The following is an 18669-nucleotide window of genomic DNA, read 5'->3' on the forward strand; positions in this document are numbered from 1 at the left end:
GAGGTCGCGCCCCCCACACGTACACACACATGAGCACGCACAGCCACTCACACAGAGGTCGCGCCCCCCACACGTACACACACATGAGCACGCACAGCCACTCACACGGAGGTCGCGCCACAGGCGACGGGATTCAGACCTTCAAGCAGCCAAAAACATCTGGGCATGTATACAACGTACTGGCAAATGTTTGGAAAATGGATGGATAAATACATTCACAGAGAAAACGGCAAATGCAGCAAAATGTTAAAAGTTGTTGTACCTGCATGCAAGTTGTTTTTGTATCATTTTTGTAACTATCTGGTAAAAATGAAAGGATTTCAAAATAAAAAGTTACACATAGGAAGCTGAGGGCACACGCCTCCTGGGGCCACCGAGTACGCTCTTGGAAGGACCGTCGTGAGCACACCCTCACACAGGCCGCAGGTTCCGGCATACCAGCCAGACCCGGGCCCCCAGGCTGCTCCGTTAGGCTGCCACACCCAGAGGCCTCCTCCTCCGAGGGCCTGGGATCCCCAGCACCCAGCAGCAGGGAGCACACCCAGCACCCAGACCTTGGTGTCTGGACACAACTCTCCACTGAAGGAACCAGGGCTGCAGCAGGAAAAGGGAAACATGAGCTTACAGCATATTGCTAGAAAGTAAGGGAGGCTTACGTTTCTAAATGAATCAAGGGGGTCTATCAAAAGGATGAAGAGCCAGCCAATGGGGCTCCCATTGGCCAAATCAAGGGAATCTGGAGCATTCAAATAAACAATGATGTGAACGGTTTATAACCTATTGAATGAAATAGGAAAGCGTGAGTCCGTGTTGAAACCAACATGCACATACACAGTTTGATGAGAAATAGGGTATTTATATAGTTATGAAGCACTCCTGCCCCCAAAACACTTACACTAGGAGGAAAAGAGTAACTTTATAGTGGAGAAGCCCATGGGCCATGCTCATCAGGCGATTAATGAGCACCATCAGTAACACGATGACCGAAATCAGGACCCACCTGCCAGGAGGCCAGGAGGCCTTGGCATCACTTCTATTCTGCCCACAGATGCACACGTGGAAACATCAGACGCAAACATGTAGGGGCACAATCTACAGAGCAACTGGCCTGCAGTATTCAAGGGTCAGCCTTATGAAAGTCAAGGGAAGACTGACGGTGATCAGAACACATCAACTAAAGGTGACACGAGATAGTGGACTGGCTCCTCTCGCTCTGAGGGAACACTGGGACAAGTGATAAAACTCTAATGGGGTCTGAGAATTAGAGGGCAGGAATGTCTCCTTACTGCTTTCCTGATACCAGAGCTATAATATGGTTATGCAGAATTCTTTCTTTCAGGAAAATATACACATAAGTACTAAGGGAATGATGGGGCATCAGATCAATAACGTACTTTCAAGTGTCCATCAGTAGAGCACTGGCACCTCGACTAACACACGCCCACACTGGGAAATGCCAGCCAGGGCTTAAAAGGTCAGCCTTACTCTCTGAACTCTGACATGGAGAGATGTCCAGGATATAAAGTTAAGTGCATTAAAGACAGAGTTCAAAACATTCAACTTTAATTTAACGGAATAGAACGCTGTTTTGCAAACACAATGAACTAGAACCTGAACCTATAATCCACCATTTCCCACCCTGCCTGGGTCATCCCCAACCAGGACTGCCTCTCCGGACCTCGGGGAGAAGCCCCCGCTAACACGGCAGTGGCAGGACGAGGCCGATGGCCCACTTCCCAAGGTGGCTGGAGGGGGGGGGCTGTAGGCCGGGCCAGGGGACGGGGAGGAGGTGGCAGCTGCACAACAGCCTCCTCTCTGTCGAAAGGCCGGAGCCGCACCGACCTTGCCTGTGAGCTGCGCCTCTGATCTGCGGTCGCCCGAGTGGGAACAAGACCGCCTTGGACTTCCGATCCCGTGAGCGTTTCTCGAATGTTTTCACGCTACAGGGAGTAACTAATGGAACGATTCAAACATGGCAGTGGGCTGAGGACGCCCTCAGAGCAACTCAGGGCCTGCCCCGGGGCACTCTGGCGCCTTCCTTCTTTAATGTGGGATGAAGCTCTGTACGTCGTCATTGTGACCGGCCAGCCAATGCCCTCCGCTCCCCCTGGGGTGCTGCCCGGTGGTGAGGGACAGCTCATCCCAGATGCCCCCTGAAAACTCAAAGAGCATCCGTGCTCCCCAGAAGGCGTCGCTGGAGGCCTGCTCACTGGGCCACTGCTCCTGGAAACCAAACACAGCGTCACGCTCCACGGCCAGGCTCCAGGACCCTCCCTGCCACCTCTGGAGCCCTGGGCTCAGGAGTGGCCTCCCTGTGGCATGGGATGCCCACCTCCCCTCCCTGCTCCTGTCCCGTGGTCCTCGCCTCCAGCTAGTCCATCTGAGCTCAGGTCATTCACCCCAGAGGGTCAGCCAAGCCCTACCTCCGTCTGTCCCCAGTGGACACAGAGGAGGAAAACAGAGCCCCGGAGGAAGGCCTCACCTGGCCCGAGGGCAGGCGCTGGCTCAGCTCCACAGCGGGCACGGGGCTGGGGAAGGAAGGGGAGCCGCGCAGCAGGTCTGGAGGGCTGGAAAAGAAAACAACAGCCACCAGAGGGTTCTTCCTGCGTATCAGCAAGCGTCTGGATGATTGGCATCATCAGGAGCAAAGCTCTGTGCCCTGAGAGGTGCTGGTGGGAGTGAGAGGACCACAAACAGGATGTTAGAGGTGCGGCGCGTTACACGCACGAGGGGGGCAGTCTGATGTGGGGGTGCAGAGCAATTTTAAATAGGATGTGGGAGAGGACCTCCTGGAGGAGGGGTCCTGTGTACAGAAAGGGAAGGAAGTGGGGGTCCCAAGCTTGGAGCCTGGCTGGGGTGTGATGGGAAAGAAGAGCCCATGAGGACCAGCTGGGGGTGGGCTGCTGGGAGGGAAAGGAGGAAGAAGGTGCAGCCATGTGGCTGGGCCCAGGGGCTGCCCCTGGGCCCCCGCGTTCCACTCCTAGGCTTTCCCCCGGCAGAACGGAAAGCAACCGTGCTGCCAATGCATCCCTGAAGGTCAGAGCAGCTTTCTCTGCAAAGGCCCGAAGCCAGAAGCAACCCAGATGCCCACCGATAGGGAGGAGCAGAAGCAAGTGTGGCCCTTCCACCCTGTGGAGTCCCACTCCACAATAAAAAGGAATGGACTATGGCTACACGCCCCATGGGCGGATCTCCAAGTAACTATTTCTAGTTAAAGCAGGCAGGCCAAGGAGGCAGAAAGAAGAGGCAGAGAGTAACGCTGGGCAGTTCTATTGACATGAAACTTTAGAAAATGCAAGCTCATCCGCAGTGTGAGAAAGCCCACCAGTGGTCCCTGGGACGGGGCAGAGGAAGCAGGGGAGACAGCGAGCAGGCAGGCGGGAACTCAGGGTGGACGTATTCATTACATCGGCCTGGGCTTCACAGGTGGGCACGTGTGTCAGCACATCGAACTCTAACAGCTGTCGCACGTAACGCTGTGCGGTCTACACTGCGTCAACGATGGCCCAGTGAAACTGTTTTTAAACAGAAAGCAGCACGGCCTCAGGGCAGAGGGGGGAGCCCAAAGGCATGAAACAGCCACCTGGGGGTGGGGCTCGGAGCGCACACGAAAGGGTCCGGTGGGCACAGGGTGCAGAGCGGCTTGTGGTGACAGGGGTGGCTGAGCTCAAGCCGCGTGGAGCAGCCCGGCTCACCACGTGGTTGCTTTTATCAAGAGCTCGTGATCCGGGGGCCGCTCTCCCCCTTGCGGCCCCCCCTCTGCCCTCCCTGGGCACCGTCCAGTCACTGCGGCCTTCAGTCCACACCGGGGAGACCCTGCCCTGGGCTCTGTCCTGACGGCAGCCGGCAGGACCACAGGACAGGGCATCTGCAGGGCAGTAGGGGCCGGGGCCGGGACCCCTGCGGACCACCTGACACCTCAGCCCGCAGGGCCCCCTCCTGTCTCCTGCCAGGACCCCCGGCCCCGGCAGCCTGTTCATCTTCTCTCCACTTCTGACACCATCAACAGCCAATTCTCACCTGGACCGCACAGGGCACTCTGAGCCCTTTCAGACTACACTGGACTGTCAAATCAGAATGTGGTGCTGCTTAGAAGCCCTGGTAGCCATTTGTTTGGGGCAAAGAAAACACCAGAAAGAGGCTTCAGGGGTCAGGGTGACCACATGGAAGAGGAGACCCTTGAGTTTTGGCCCACGGAGATACCTCGGAGGCAAAATTCCCTCTTTTTATGTAGAAGCGGCTGGGAGGACTTTATTATTTCTGGAAATCCACAAGGAACGGGCTGACCGGCCCATCTGTGGCTCAGGCACTCGCCCCTGAGGCCTCCCTCCCACCCTGTGGCCTGCAGTGCCATCGCGGCCCAGGGCTCTGCGGGGGTTACCTCTGGGGGACGGCGAAATCCGGAGGCTGCAGGGGGGCCTGTGAGACCAGGGAGCGCCCCCCCGGCACGTCTGCTGGTCCACTGCAGGGGCCGGGGCCCTCCTCCAGGCACGTGCTCCAGGGGTTCACCCAGGTCAGGTCTGCAAATCCTGCAGAGAGAGATTGCACAGCCCCTGCCGGGCGGAAGGAGCACAGCCCGCAGGCTGACCCGGCCTGAAGGCAGAGGCAGGCCGCCGCGAGGTGGGTGGGTGCACGGCCGCGAGCACCAGCCTCGCCCGCTCGCAGGGTCTCAGCGCCTCGGAGAAAGGCTCGGTCACACCAGAACTTTCCACTGCACTTCCGCTCTGTTGGTCTTTGCTGCAAGAGCCATAACAATGATTTTGCTGACTTCAAGTGCTGCTGTGTCGCTGGTGTGATGAGGAAAAGTTCCAGGCGTCGCGCCTGTCCTGGTCCCAGGAACTAAACGTCAGACCCTTTGCCCCCACCCCTCCCTCATCGGCCACGAGAAAGGAGTGGCTCAGGAGACACGGGCTTCCTTTGGGCTGCTTCCTCACGCGGCTGGACCGCCCGCCCTGTGCCCTTCTCAGTTCACCTGTGACGTGGGTTTTCCCGTTTCCTTTCACATTTGCAGCTTAGGTTTTACCTATTCCCACTTAGGTGCAGGTTGTGACTACCTCGCCTTGACCTCTTCCTAATTAACAGGTTTTGTAGACTATCCTTCATTTTCAAAGTTGCCATGGACGTGAACAGTTTTGGGTGGACAGAAATTTAGGAGATGAGCTAGCTGAGATTCTGGAATCTTTTCCACTCTGATCTCAGACAAAGAGAACGACAGCTGCCTGGCCAGGCCTGCAACCTCTCTCCTCCCTGTCCGGCATTCACATCCACAGAACCACCAGCTAACTCCAGTGAACAGCTGTGCAGGATGCTCCGATTAAACAAAATTCCATGGCCATTTCCTTCCCTCTGTTTTCTCATCCATGGCAATATAGGACCTCTTAGGTAAAAGAAATGCATCGTGATGGGTAACCCGGCCATCTCTGGCTCAAACATGGCAGAAAAGTTTACTATACCACCTCCCTCCAACAGCAAGAGAAGTACATACCCATGAGTCCAGAACAGACAGGGGTGTACAGTCAGGTTGAGGTGACCAGTAGGCGTGAGATGTCCACAGTTCTGCAGGCTCAGGAAGCACAGGGAAGGGCCGTGGCCAGTGCGTGTCAGAGATCATGCTTGGGAACAGGGCAGGGGAAGGAGGTGGAGCAAGAGTGGGGTAACTGGCTGTGGTGGTTTGGAGCTACGTATCCCAGAAAAACATATCCTTAAACTGAATCCGTCATGTGGGTCTTCTGAGGAGGTCCCATGAGTTAAGGCGTGACCCAGCTGAATCAGGATGGGCCTGAATTGAACGTCTTGTAAGAAAGGTCACACTGAAAGAGAAAGCTGGAAGCGGCAGCCAAAGGGGAGAGTCAACAGAAGCTGGAATGGAAAGGAGAAGCCAGCAGAGGCTGCCATGTGCATGACAACATGACGGAAAAGCCAAGGACCGAGATCCCCTGACCGCCAGCTCCAGAATGCCTCAGTTTCTGGGAGAAAGCATCGCACTGATGAGAAATTGATTTTGGAATTCTTTTTCAGGAAAACTATTAGGAAATAAATTCCCATTGTGTAAGCCAACCCCTTGCTCTGGGGGCCAGGAAACAATCCCAGGTCAAGTGTCCTTCTGCATCCCAATGCTTGGGCATTCAGCAGAGAATTCTACAAACCTGGCAAGAATGACATTGGAGGAACAAGAAGATAGCAGATTACCAGTGAAATCCCTCCTCGCGTTTGCTGGTTCCTGGTGTAAAGACCAGTCCCCTTATCCTAGCCTGAGGTCCACCTTGACCAGATGTCCCCACTCACAGACCCCAGCACCCAGTCAACCTCAGGGATAAACAGGACAGACAAGAGTGAATATACAATGATTAAAGAGAGGGGACGGGAAGCGGATGTGGCTCAAGTGATAGAGCCTCCGCCTATCATAAGGGAGAACCTGGGTTCAATACCTGGGGCCTCCTGGAGAAAAGAAGAGAAAGTGTGCCCATGTGGTGAGCCAGTGCCCACACAGTGAGCCAGTGCCTGTGTGAGTGCCCGCGTGGTGAGCCAGTGCCTCGTGCAAGTGAGTGACGCAGCGAGATGATGACACATCAAAAAGAGAGACAAGGGGCGAGTCAGGGTGAAGTGCAGCAGGAACTGAGGGGGTGCAATTGACAGGGAACCTCTCTCCACATCAGAGGTCCCCAGGTTCGAATCCCGGTGAATCCTAGAGGAGAAAAATGAGAAGAGAAGACAACACAGACAGCACAAACAGCAGGGCAGGAGGAGGGGAAGGGGGGGGAAATAAATAAATAAACCTTTAAAAAAAAAAAGATAAGGGGACAGATGAAAGGCCAACAGGAGAACATGGAGAATCACTTCCAGGGGAGTAAAGCCCTAGTGATCCTAATCAGCATCCTCAGAGAAACATAAGGTCTTGCATCCGTAAGAAAGTACTGGATTAGTTTCCTGGCTGTCAAAACAAACACCCTACAATGGGCAGTCCTAACAGGAATTCACTGGCTCATGTTTCAGAGGCCAGAAGGCTTGCTTCCTGCCAGGCAGTGCCTCCGGGGTGGCCACTGAGCTTTGGGGCTCCGTGGCCTTTCCATCACTGGGCATGCACACGCCCGTGTCTTCCCCTCTCTCCCCTGAAGCTCCGGGCTCCTCCCCACGGCTGCTCTCTCCCCCTTTTCCCCTCTTCGTGAGGACTTCATTCACTCTGGATCGAGGCCCACCTCATTCCGTGGGGCTCACCCTAACTAACAACATCTTCAAAGGTCCCACTACAAACGGGTTCTCACCCACAGGACCTGAACATGCCTTCTGTGGGGGCTATGATCCAGTCCCTGAAGACAACATGGTGTGTTAAAAGGAAATTCAGACATCACCAAAGAGCTTTCAGGATATAATACTGAACTGTCAAAATAAATAATCCAATGCAGTTGTTGAATGAGAGTTTAAGAAACAGCCAAAAAAGCACAAGAGAGATGAAAAATACACGCAAAACTTTTAAATGAGAAGGAAATATAAGGAAAAACAAGGTAAGCTGTTTGGGAGAACAGTCGAGGAGTTCCAACATGCAAATAATACTCATGCTCTAAACAGAGGACAGAGAACACAGGAGGAGGAAATTATTAAATAACTTATCAAAGAAATAGTACAAGAAATGTCCAGAGCTTAAAGGAGACATTCTTTAAACTGAAAGGATCAACAGCAAGATGAATTAAAAGACTCACACTGAGGACAATTATTTCAAAATGGCAGATCACCAAGACTAAAAATAAAAACGACCTAAAAGCTCTCTGAAAGAAAACAGGCTATCTGCAAAGGAATAAACACCACAAAAAGATATGGTTCATCAGCAACAACACTGGATGCAACAAAACAGTATTGTAATACCTTCAACTGGCTGAAAGAATAGTATTTCCAATTCTGAATGCTGTTCCTGCCAAAACACCAATCAATTGTAAGGACAGGTAAGAACTCAGAACTGGATGTTCCAGGCACCTTATCTTGCCACGTTCACTCAAGACGTTCTCTAACAAGACAAGGGAGTCCTGAGAGAAAGAACAAGATGCAATTCAGGAAGCAGCAGAGCAAACCCAGACAAGCAGGTCAGGACCTCTCAGTGCGGAGGCTCCACGGCAGGCCTGGGGGGCGTTGCTCCAGACGGAAACAGGAGGAAGGCCAGGCCCAGCAGGGGGGACTGCAGACGGAGAGCTCAAGGTGCTGGAAGGAATTAGGGATGTGACAGAAGAAAACGCAAGAGAAAAGAAAGGCAAATAGAAATGCCAGAATAAAAAGGTAGAAGAGAAGAAATAATGACATATATAAAACCTTAGAACAGTAGGGAATTTAGGTGATAGGATGCCAGGCTTCTCCTCTCAAGGTGGGAAGCCACACGATTCTGTTGAATTTGAAGGTATTCAGGGCTACAGTGATAACTAGAAAAGAAACTACAGCAATGATACTTCTACCATGGGAAGAGGGTGCAGGAGGGCTGGGAGTCTGAGATGGTCACTCTTCTCTGTCCAACAGGTGGTAATGGGCGCAGTCGGGGGTACAGGAGGGGGGAGCAGAGGGGTACCAGCTCTTTCATTTCGACTCCTGCATCATCTTACTCTTTAGCCATGTGTATACAATATTGTGCTAAATAAACTAAAATGAGCTGGAAAGGACTGTGGGAAGTACCTCTGTTTTCATGGCACAGGTTCTGGGTCTAGTCGGATGACAGTGGATGAAAGCGAACATCCTGACCCTTCCACCCTTTTGCCCCTCAAACAAGAGGCCAGGGGGACATGGCGTTAGGTGCAGAAGTGATTATCCTGTCCAGAGCAGACCCACCTGTGCGGCTGGGATTGTCCAGAGCAGAGAGGGGCCCGGCTGCAGTGGTGCCTGGACGGGGCATCATGAAGTCCAGCTCCTGACCCTGGACCAGCTGTCCACTCTGGAAATAAACTTCTGTGGATGACGCCAGCGTGAGGGACATCAGCCACGATCCTGAGGCGGCCAGCGCGGGCTCCTCCAGGTCGCTGCCAGCAGTCAGAGGGCAGAGGCCAGGCCCAGGGCAGACGGGGGGCCACGAGGCAGTGTGGAAGCCCAAGCCCTCCACCAACACCTCCGTGCCCTGCAAAGACCTGCGGGACGAGCAAACACCACCGCTCGGTGGGCAGAGGCTCCGACCACGTTTGGGAATCTGGGCTCCCACCTGGGCTCAGCCCTAACCGGCTGTGGGGCCCACACATCAGGGCTCACATTGTGCTCCCCTGTCCTCCTGCAGCATGTGAGAAGCAATGACCAGAGGCTGGGCCTGAGGAGCTGGCCTCAGGCACACATTTAATGTGGTTGCTGGAAACCTGAAACTCAGGAGCAGTTGAGCTTACAAAGGCTGCAGATGGAGCCCTGGTACAAATCTGAAAACTGAGAAGGACTAGCAAGACCCTCAAAGCGCAGTCAACAAAGGACCTGCCTTGAAGGAACACCAGGCACAAGTACCTAGCAATTTACAGAATTAATAGCCATCGAATGTTCACCATCTCTCAGACTCAGCTCCAAGCCTTTAGTTAACCCCAGACAATCTCGCAGCAACTCCACATGGCACGTCCCATCCCTAGCCCCGTATCACAGGTGGGAGGACAGAGGCACAGGGAGGTCAGGTGAACCTGTCCAAGGTCACACCGTGTGGTGGGGCCCAGCCTCAAAGTAAACCAGCTGGGAAGCCCTGAGAGAGCCTGAGGTCAGAACGTTTATAGGAAACGGAGGAACAGATGCACAAGGGTCCCAGCAGGCCAGGACGGCCTCGGCCCTGGCTTGGGTCTCAGCCCTGCCTCAGCCAGCTGCCGGGGCCACCAATACCCTTGCTGTAGCTCCAGAGCTTTGAACTCATCGAAGGAGGAGCAGAGGGTGCAGGGGCAGTGCTTGGAAACAGGACCCGGGGCAGAGGAGGAACTTAGAAAAGGTTGGTTTAACTAACCCAGGGACATTTGAAAACAAATACTAGATATATACGACAGTGACAGCTGCACATTATGTTTCTTTGTATGTCTGCCTCTCCCACTGTCAGAAGGAAACTGCCCCCACCTGCAGCCACGCAGGCTCCTTCCATCCCGGAGTCCAGCTGTCTCTGCTCTCAGCCTCCAAAGACCACCCTCTCCCAGCCCTGCAGTCCCACCTCTGTGCAGAGCAGGGACTGAACAGGTGAGCTGGTCCTGCTGGCCATGAGACGACAGTACCTGGGAGCCAGAGGCTTTGAGAGGGTCTCGTCTCCAGGAAATTCTGGGGCCAGGGTCAGTGGTTCCCACAATCCTTGGTTGGCCTCCCGTGTCTGCGGAGGGTCATTTCCCCAACTTCCTGCTGAAAGCACGGCAGAGTGAGCGGGAGGGGAGGAAAGGGGCGCCCGTGCCCTGCCTCCTTCCCCTCGCCTAGTTAGGTCTTCCAAACAGGTAAGAGCACCCGCTGGTTGGAAGAAGGCATCCCACTGCTTCGATCCATTGTCCTTTACTGCTCCATCTGTCTTCGGTCTTAACCAACAAACCGGAAGTATGAATCCTGGACACCCCCAAACCTTGACACTGCGTTCAACAGCCCCCTCCACCTGGCTGCAACACAGGACATGGGCCTGTCTGCCCCCCAGCTCTTAGCCCTGACTGCATATGAAGCTCTAAACACAGAGTGGCTGCCACAGCCCCACCTGGTCACACAGGAGCTCAAAGCCCAATCTGACGCCAGCCTTGGCTGTAGCATTCGCACTCCCTGATGGCAAACTGACCCACAGACACCTGATGGTGAACTCTAGCCACCAGAACCCCAGAACCTGCCAATGGTGCATGGGCCCTGCCTAACCAGGACACAGGGTGAACGTGAAGCTTGCCGGATGCCAGCAGCCCACCCCATACCACGAGGAGCCCAGGCCCTCGGGCCAATCACCTGACAGCACGGGCCTGTGCCCAAAGTGAGCATGAGCCCGGGGGCTGCCTGACGGCCCTGGCAGGCCTTGCTCTGACTTCAGAAGGAGGGACCTTCGGTGCCGCCGGTAGTTGGCAAACCAGTTGCAGATCTGCTCAGCCGTCAAGCTCGTCTCCAACGCCAGCTGCTCCTGCCCAGGACAACAAGATGCCCAGTCAGTCCGAGCCCACCCTCGTCTGTCCAAGGGCAGCCGGCAAAACGCGGGGAGCTGGAGGGCTGCCTGCCTGCACACTCACAAGTTTACCAACAAGCGTCCCTCTGGACTAAGAGAGACACACTCATGGGGAGCCCACGGGGAGAGCCCCTGCTGCCCAGTGCCACCCCAGATGGTACCAATAGGCCATTCTAAAAGCCCCACCGACATGGGCTTGGCATAGCCACAGGCAAACCATCCCGATGGTACACACATCCACCCGCGGGACTCCTCGGAGGGGCCACGCCCCCAGGGCCTCTCACTATGACAGAAGGACCAGAGCTCAGAAGAAGCCCCTCCTGGGAGGCCTGCCTGCCCCTCTGGTGCTCTCCTGCCCCCAAGGTGGCCACTCACTGGCCCGACGGGGGAACCCCTGTCTGCTGAGCCCCACCTCCCACAGGTCTCTCTCCCTGGCCATCCCCTGCTTGGTATCCTTGTCCCCGTGTGGAAAGTGCTCAGGGCCGGTGCACAGGGGATGCCGAAGGTGCGTGGATTGAAGGCAGGTGACCCGCGATGTTTTGCCTCCACGTGGCAAAACAAAGCCTGTGTGTGTGCAGACTCTCCCCTCGGGGCAGGGATGCCCAGCAGACACGAGCCCCTGTCCTGGGACCACCGACTCACGGTAGAGGAGGGACTCTCAGGAGAACAGAGGCAGCCCCTGGAGGGGAGACCCCGGGGGAGAACAGCCTGGGGGCAGCATGCCAAGGGGAGCCTCCTGGAGGAGGCGCAGCTTGGGGAGAACTTATGGGGTTCAGACTGTCCACACGGAGCTCCCCCAGGGGGGGAAGCACTTTGGAGGAAGAGTATCCCGGGGAGCATCCCGGGAGGAAGCAGTTTGGGGAAGGCATCCTGGGGAGCGGCCTGGGCATTCTGGAGGGGCGCAGCTTGTGGGGAGCATTCTGGGGAGGAGCCGTCCAGGGAGGGCTCAGCCTGGGGGTGCAGCCCCACCCTCCGCTCACCCTTTGGGCCTTGCTGGGGTTGGTGCCCACACCCAGGGCGAAATCCTGCAGCTTCTGGTGAACCTCTCTGGGGAAGTTCCGGCTCTTGAGACCCTCGGGGCAGAGCGAGGAGGGCGGTGGGTGCCTGGACAAGGAGAGTGAGGAGGAAGGTTGTGAGAAGAGGGCCCCCAAGCCTTACTCGAGGGCCCCCGGGAAGCACCCCTCGCGCTTCCCCCTCTCCTCCCTCTCTGTCCTTGGTCTGGGGAGAAGGTGAGACCAGTTGCCTCGCATAGGCTCAGGTGCACAGGCTGAGGTGCTGGCCACCTGCAGAGCCCAGGCGAGGGCCCCAGGGGCAGGGCACAGCAGCGCTCCTGACACCCAGGCCCACTCCTGAGCCGGCTCCTTCACGGGGTCCAGGCCCTACCCACCCCCACGTCCGAGCTTGGCACTCGCTCCTTTCTGTGGAAAAGTTGTACGTGTGGGCAAAGGATCAGCTGTCAATTACTCAGTCACCCTGGGGGTCCCCGAGGATGGAGCCAGAAAGAGTGGGACCCTGAGGGTCTGGGACCCCAAGTGGGCAGCACTAGGAGTGAGCAGGAAGTGGAGTGGGGGGACCCGGGGTGGGGGGACCTGGAATGGGGGTACCTGGAGTAGGGGTACCTGGAGTGGGGGGACAGGGAGTGCGGGGACTAGGAGCAGGGCAACATGGAGTGGGGGGACATGGAGCAGGGGGACTGGGAGTGGGGGGACTGGAGTGGGGGGACACAGAGGAGGGAAACGGAGGAGGGGACTGGGAGTGGGGGGACATGGAGCGGGGGCACTGGAAGCGGGAGGACTGGAGTGGGGGGACATAGACTGGGGGGACTTGGAGTGGGGGGCCTGGAATGGGGGGACTGGGAGTGGGGGGCCCGGAGTGGGGGGCCTGGAGTGGGGGACATGGAATGGGCTGCCTACTCAGCCCACTTGGTGGCTCCTGGGCCTCTCCCACGCTGGGCAGAGCTGTGCCCAGGCGCTGAGCTCCCTGTCCCTCCCCAGGACAGGGCCCTGAGGCGATGGCCCCCACCAGCCCCCTCCCTCACCTGCTGCCTCTGGGAGCACACCTGCCACCTGCTGCCCTCCGGCTGTCCTCTCAGGCCTGCTCCGGCTGCAGCAGGCCTCCAGCTCAGGGCACCGCCCTCCTCTGGCCATGTCAGCTCCCTCCCATTGACGCCCCCTGCAGCCCCTGCCCGGGGTCCCTGGGGATCCTGGCCAGGGCCCCCTCCTGCGGTCCCTATTGCCATGTGAACGACTCTCAGCTGGCTCATCCATGCAGGGCCCCCAGCCTCGTCCCGCACCTCCTCACTGCCCAGCAGCCCCCAGCCCCACGCCAGCCCGCTCCCCAGGCACCCCGTCCTGGTGGGCTCCCAGGTACTCACCGACTGTCCCCACGCCCCACTCCGCACAGCCTCCTGGCCTGGAGGAGCCCGTCCCCCACCCCACAGAATCCTCTGCCCTGCTCCCTTGTCACGACCCTGAGCTGTTCACACTCACTTGCCGTCCACTCCCACCTGGGGAAGGCACAGCCCCCAGGAGTCTCCAGCACACACTGTCTCGGTGGACACCTGCCGCTCCCTTTCACAAGCCCCTCACCCTCCTCTTTCCCTTCATCCCCCACATCTCCCACGGTGCATTGCCACAGAGGACCTGGGCACTGATTTCACAGCGGTGGAAGCGAGAAGTGCCTCCCTGTCCCCACCAGCTACTCCCGGGCTGACCTGCCGGGCTCCCACACCCCCACCTGCCTGGCCCAGGACTCGCCTGACATCCACGCGCCCCCCTTAGCACCACCAGGACTTCTCCTCCAAGGCGCTCCCTCAGCTGGGGCGTCTACAGACTCCCATCTTGCAGACCGGCCTCTCCGGTCTCCCCCGCCCGCCCAGCAGACACACGATGCCGCTCCCCACGCTCGCAGCACCTCTCGGAAGGAACTAGACTCCCACTGCAGGCTCTGAGCACCCCCCCAGCCCACTCCAACCCACCTGCCACGCCGCCAGCACTGGGGTCCAGCTCTCCAGCCACATCCATCCCACACCCTTCCTGGACAGACCTCTGCTCGGCTGCCAGGACACCATGCCCTTCTGACATCCCTCTTATCCCACCACCATCCCTCCTGGCCCCTCTGGGCACACCTCCTCACTCTGCTCTGTCTGGAAAGTTTCAGGAATGAGCCCCTGAGAGTCAGAGAAGCAGGGTCTCACCCTCAGCACTCTCTCCCTGTCTCTCACTGCACCAGGGTTGAGCACAACCGGACAACAGCGCTGAATAGAGCCAACGGCTGCTGAAGCAGGATGATGGATCCCGCTGCTGTCCTCTCTACTTCTGTGCATACAGGACATTTCCATAAGAAAGCAGTGATGTACGCACAGCTGCCTGCTGGCGATCTGATCTCCAAGTGCCTACTGAACCACCTCACCACCTCACGGAAGTCTACACTGCTTTCCGCACATCACACACCCCAGTGGAGCTGCATTCCTCCCTCTCAAAGTCTCCCCCAGTGCCCGGGGTCATGGACAGCTTGGCCAGGAGCACTGCACCAGAGACTCCTGCCGTTCCTCCAGGACAGCAGGGCAAAGTGGTCCTGCCTGCCAAACCCGGCCCAGACCTGACTTCCTGTGGCCCAAGAGCAAGGAAGAGCTCTTACACTTCCTAAGGGTTCTAAACCACCCGTCTGCACACGCACAGACCCATTGTGGCCCCCCTCTCCATCCACACCTGGAAAACTGCTGACTCCACTCCAGGCCTGCTAGCCCCTCCTGCACCCTGGCCTTGTCCTGGCAGCACCCACCACACCAGCCCAGGGCCACACCGCCCTGACCAAAGCTCCTCAGACCCAACCAGCCTGTTCCACACGCCCTGCGTCTGCAGCCAGACCTCGACTGGCAGAGGAGGTGACAAGCGTCGCTCGGCGAGGGCACACGGTGGGTCCTGGAGAAACGCTGGCTAAGGGGACGCTTGTTGATACATTCTGATTACTCCTGCTGCATGGGGTTTTCCTGCCCTACCTCTGTGATTGCAGCTCCTGGGCCATGGGAGAGCCCCATGGGGTAGCACAAACCCATGCCCAGCGCAAACGCTTCCTGGGAAGCTGCAGCAGTTAGCAGAAACCCATGCCCAGTGCACATGCTTCCTGGGAAGCCCCGAGGAGTTAGCATAGACCCATGCCCAGCGCTCACGCTTCCTGGGAAGCCCCGAGGAGTTAGCACAGACCCATGCCCAGCGCACACGCTTCCTGGGGAGCCCCGAGCAGTTAGCATAGACCCATGCCCAGCACACACGCTTCCTGGGGAGCCCCGAGCAGTTAGCACAGACCCATGCCCATGCCAGCAAATCCCCCCGGTGCCCACCTCCTCTCAGAGGAGCCTACCTCTTCCTGCAGCGGAACCTCTGCACAGGGGTCAGCGAGGCCACGCCCAGCCTCTTCCGGTCCAGCTCGTAGTGGATGTCGTTCCAGAGCTGCACCAGCTCCCGGCTGCCTCCGGGAGGAGCCCGGCAACCCTGCTGGGGAGAGCATGCTGAGCACGGGCTGCCCTCGTCCTCTCGGAGTACGTGGGAACTGGAGCCCATGCTCCTGACCTCAGGAAGGAAGGATGCCCAGGTTACGGGCCAGGGCTTTGGGTGAATCCTACTTCTGCTGTCTAAAAAAGTCCCCAAATGGCCAAGTGGACAAGGCAGAAAATGGCCAGGGTGCTGCCCCTGCTGCCTACTGTCAGTACAGTCACCCCACGGGGCCACAAGACATGCTCACGTCCCCCCAGAGAGAGCTAGACTCCTTGGACCTCGTCAACCATCCCATGAGTTGAGCACAGCTTTGAGCCGCATCCTACTGGAGGGGAGCACAAGGCAAGGAGAAGGCAAGGACAGGCCTCTGACCACTGCCCAGGGAGGGGAGAAGCTTGGCCATGGAGGCTCGGCTCCCCTCTGCTGTGAAGGGCCTTCGCCTCCCAGCAAGGCTGGCCTCAGGCTCTGCACTCCAGGCCGAGCAGGAGGAGGGCCCCTTTTGTGGCACGATGCACAGATCACTCACCCTGGAACGACCTGCATCCACTTACTGGACTTTCCAGATAACAAAGGAGGCATGGCCTTGGGCAGGGGTGCTGCCCACCGTTTACTTGAGTCCACTGGCACCAGAGCGAGCCTTCCCGTGGCCCATGCTGACCAGCTCTCACTGAACCAGTGTTCTCGGGACCGTTTTCACGAGGATGCCGGAATTTCTTCCAGAGACGCTGAGAATAGTTCAGTGTTCTCTCCAGGACGCGAGATAAGCTCTGGTCTCACGGGTGGGGTCACCAGAGCTTCAGGAAGCCCACACTGTGTGTGATGCCAGGACGCCTGGGATGGTAGTTCACCACATCCTCACCTGCCTGGAGACTTCAGGAACCCTTCACAGAACCTCCCGCTTGCCCCGACTGAGCTGCACAGGCCAGAGCTGTTCCTGCTCTTGGCGTGGGGCTCAACACGGGGCTCGCCTCTTCAGAGGACCCCCTGGACCACCCCACCGAGCTGATGACACCGTCCTCTGCCCTCCCGCCCCCTGCCCCAGGCCCACCTCTAGGAGCCGGCGGGCGGCCTGGTGCTGCTCTTGCCGGGCCAGCACGCGCGCGCACACCAGAACCACGGCCTCGCTGTCCAGCAGGTGCAGGCGCAGCCGGCTCTCCAGCAGGGCCTCCACCAAGGGCTGTGCCTGGGCCAGGTCATCCTGCAGGTCCTGGCACAGCCGTTCCGCCAGGGCCAGCAGGTCCACGGCCGGGGGGCGGGCGTCCCCACTCTCCCGCAGCAGCGCCAGGAAGCTCTGCATGGCCTCTCGGGCTGGGGGTCCGCTCTGCCAACACGGAGAACAGTCAGCGCAGCACCAGCCTCGGGCACCACACGATGCTCACGGCTTCACTCCCCGCCCACCCCATCCTCAGACCACCTCCGCGTAGCCCAACTATGAAAGAAGCACACGAGCAAAGGAGAGCCCCCGCTCTGCAGGGCCGCTGGTGGATCCAGCCGGGCCACGTCCTGCCCGTGCGCTTTGGCTCACTTTCCTTCACGGGACCTTGTGAGGTGGCCCCGAGAGCTGCCCACTTGGCAGCTCCACAAGGTCCAGCGCAGAGAGCTGAGGCAGCTTCCTGGGGTCGCTAGGCCGGTGACTCCAGCAGTCTGGCCTCCGTGTCCAAGCACTGACCATCTATACCCAGAAGGCCCCTCTGCCCCCCAGGAGGCAGGGGTATTTCCCTGCCTCCTGGAGATTCCCGGAATCTCCAGAGCTTCCTGCATTTCCCCTCAGTTTGTACAAATCTCACGATGTGCACATACACAAGTTCTCACATCAGAAACGGGGGTGGGGGGTGGGAAACGGACTTTGGCCCAGTGGTTAGGGCAACTGTCTACCACATGGGAGGTCCGCGGTTCAAACCCCGGGCCTCCTTGGCCCGTGTGGAGCTGGCCCATGCACAGTGCTGATGCGCGCAGGGAGTGCCCTGCCACACAGGGGTGTCCCCCCCATGGGGAAGCCCCACGCGCAAGGAGTGCACCTGTAGGGGGAGCCGCCCAGCGGGAAAGAAAGTGCAGCCTGCCCGGGAATGGCGCCACCCACACTTCCCGTGCCGCTGACAACAACAGAAGCGGACAAAGAAACAAGACGCAGCAAATAGACACAAAGAACAGACAACCGGGGGAGGGGAGGGGAATTAAATAAATAAAAATAAATCTTTAAAAAAAAAAAAAAGGAAACAGACGGGAGGGCTGCCTCGGTCACCTGACCCTGCCTGATGTCACACCCGAGGCCCTGCCCATCTGCCCAGGCCCACCAACAGGTCCCCCAAGGGAGGACTAGAGCTAGCTGAAGCGTGATCCCCCAAAGACACTAAGGCATACCCTAATACCTGCCTTTCAAATAGAATGCCTTTGTTCACATCAAAACATTTTTTCAATAAAATGTACTTCTAGAAGTGAAGTTAAAGTAGAGTGGGAAAGGGACATCGAAATTACTCATGTATACGGCCAAACTGCACCTAAGGGCAGCAAGAACCTCCACGTCCACGAATGGCACGGGGCTGGGTCTGTCCGTCCCTCTGATCTGCCCTCTCGTTCTCTCCATCCTGGCTGACCTTCGCAGGTGCCCTTGGAAGTCCCAGGCTGCTCCCCGCCAGCCCCAGCCGCTGCTCCTCCTGCCCTCTGCACAAGGCCCCACCAGGGCGACACACTTTCGTCTCCAGACCCCGCCTCCCACAATTTAGTGGCCCACCTGCCCCCAGACCCTGACTTGGGGCTTTCGCCCACAACCCAGGGCTGACCACGCTGCGCAGCGCACCTCACCCGCTGCAGGAGCCTCCGGACTTCAGAAAAGGGGCGGAAGACCCGGTAACCCTGCCCAAGGGAGAAGCGTTTCCAGGACTTCCACGGGGCGAGGGCGCCTCTCACCACCGCTTTTGCTCAAGCTCAGACACTTTCCCAAGGGACTCTCGCAAGAGCCAGGGACTGGGGAGGGGTAGCTGGAGACAAGACTTCCCCTGCCAGTGAGCAGCCTGAGCCTGCGCAGGACTTGGAGGCGGGAAAAGGACTCATTTGCGGACCCTGGTTTGGAATTGG

The 18669-nt window shown here is 58.1% G+C and overlaps 1 protein-coding gene across 1 annotated transcript; it reads right to left on the reverse strand.

Annotated features, from left to right (window-relative positions):
- Positions 1-1617: 1617 nt before the first annotated feature.
- ANHX (anomalous homeobox) lies at positions 1618-16891 on the reverse strand. Its single transcript, XM_023586546.2, has 9 exons — positions 16643-16891; positions 15461-15591; positions 12079-12202; positions 10888-11056; positions 10194-10311; positions 8806-9098; positions 4382-4529; positions 2465-2567; positions 1618-2205 (listed from the first exon to the last, which is right to left on the reverse strand). The coding sequence occupies exons 1-9, from the start codon at positions 16889-16891 to the stop codon at positions 2044-2046; spliced, it is 1497 nt and encodes a 498-aa protein (XP_023442314.2). The 3' UTR covers positions 1618-2043.
- Between the last annotated feature and the right edge of the window lie 1778 nt (positions 16892-18669).

The sequence above is a fragment of the Dasypus novemcinctus genome, chromosome 14 (genome assembly GCF_030445035.2).
Source record: "Dasypus novemcinctus isolate mDasNov1 chromosome 14, mDasNov1.1.hap2, whole genome shotgun sequence".
Taxonomy (NCBI): domain Eukaryota; kingdom Metazoa; phylum Chordata; class Mammalia; order Cingulata; family Dasypodidae; genus Dasypus; species Dasypus novemcinctus.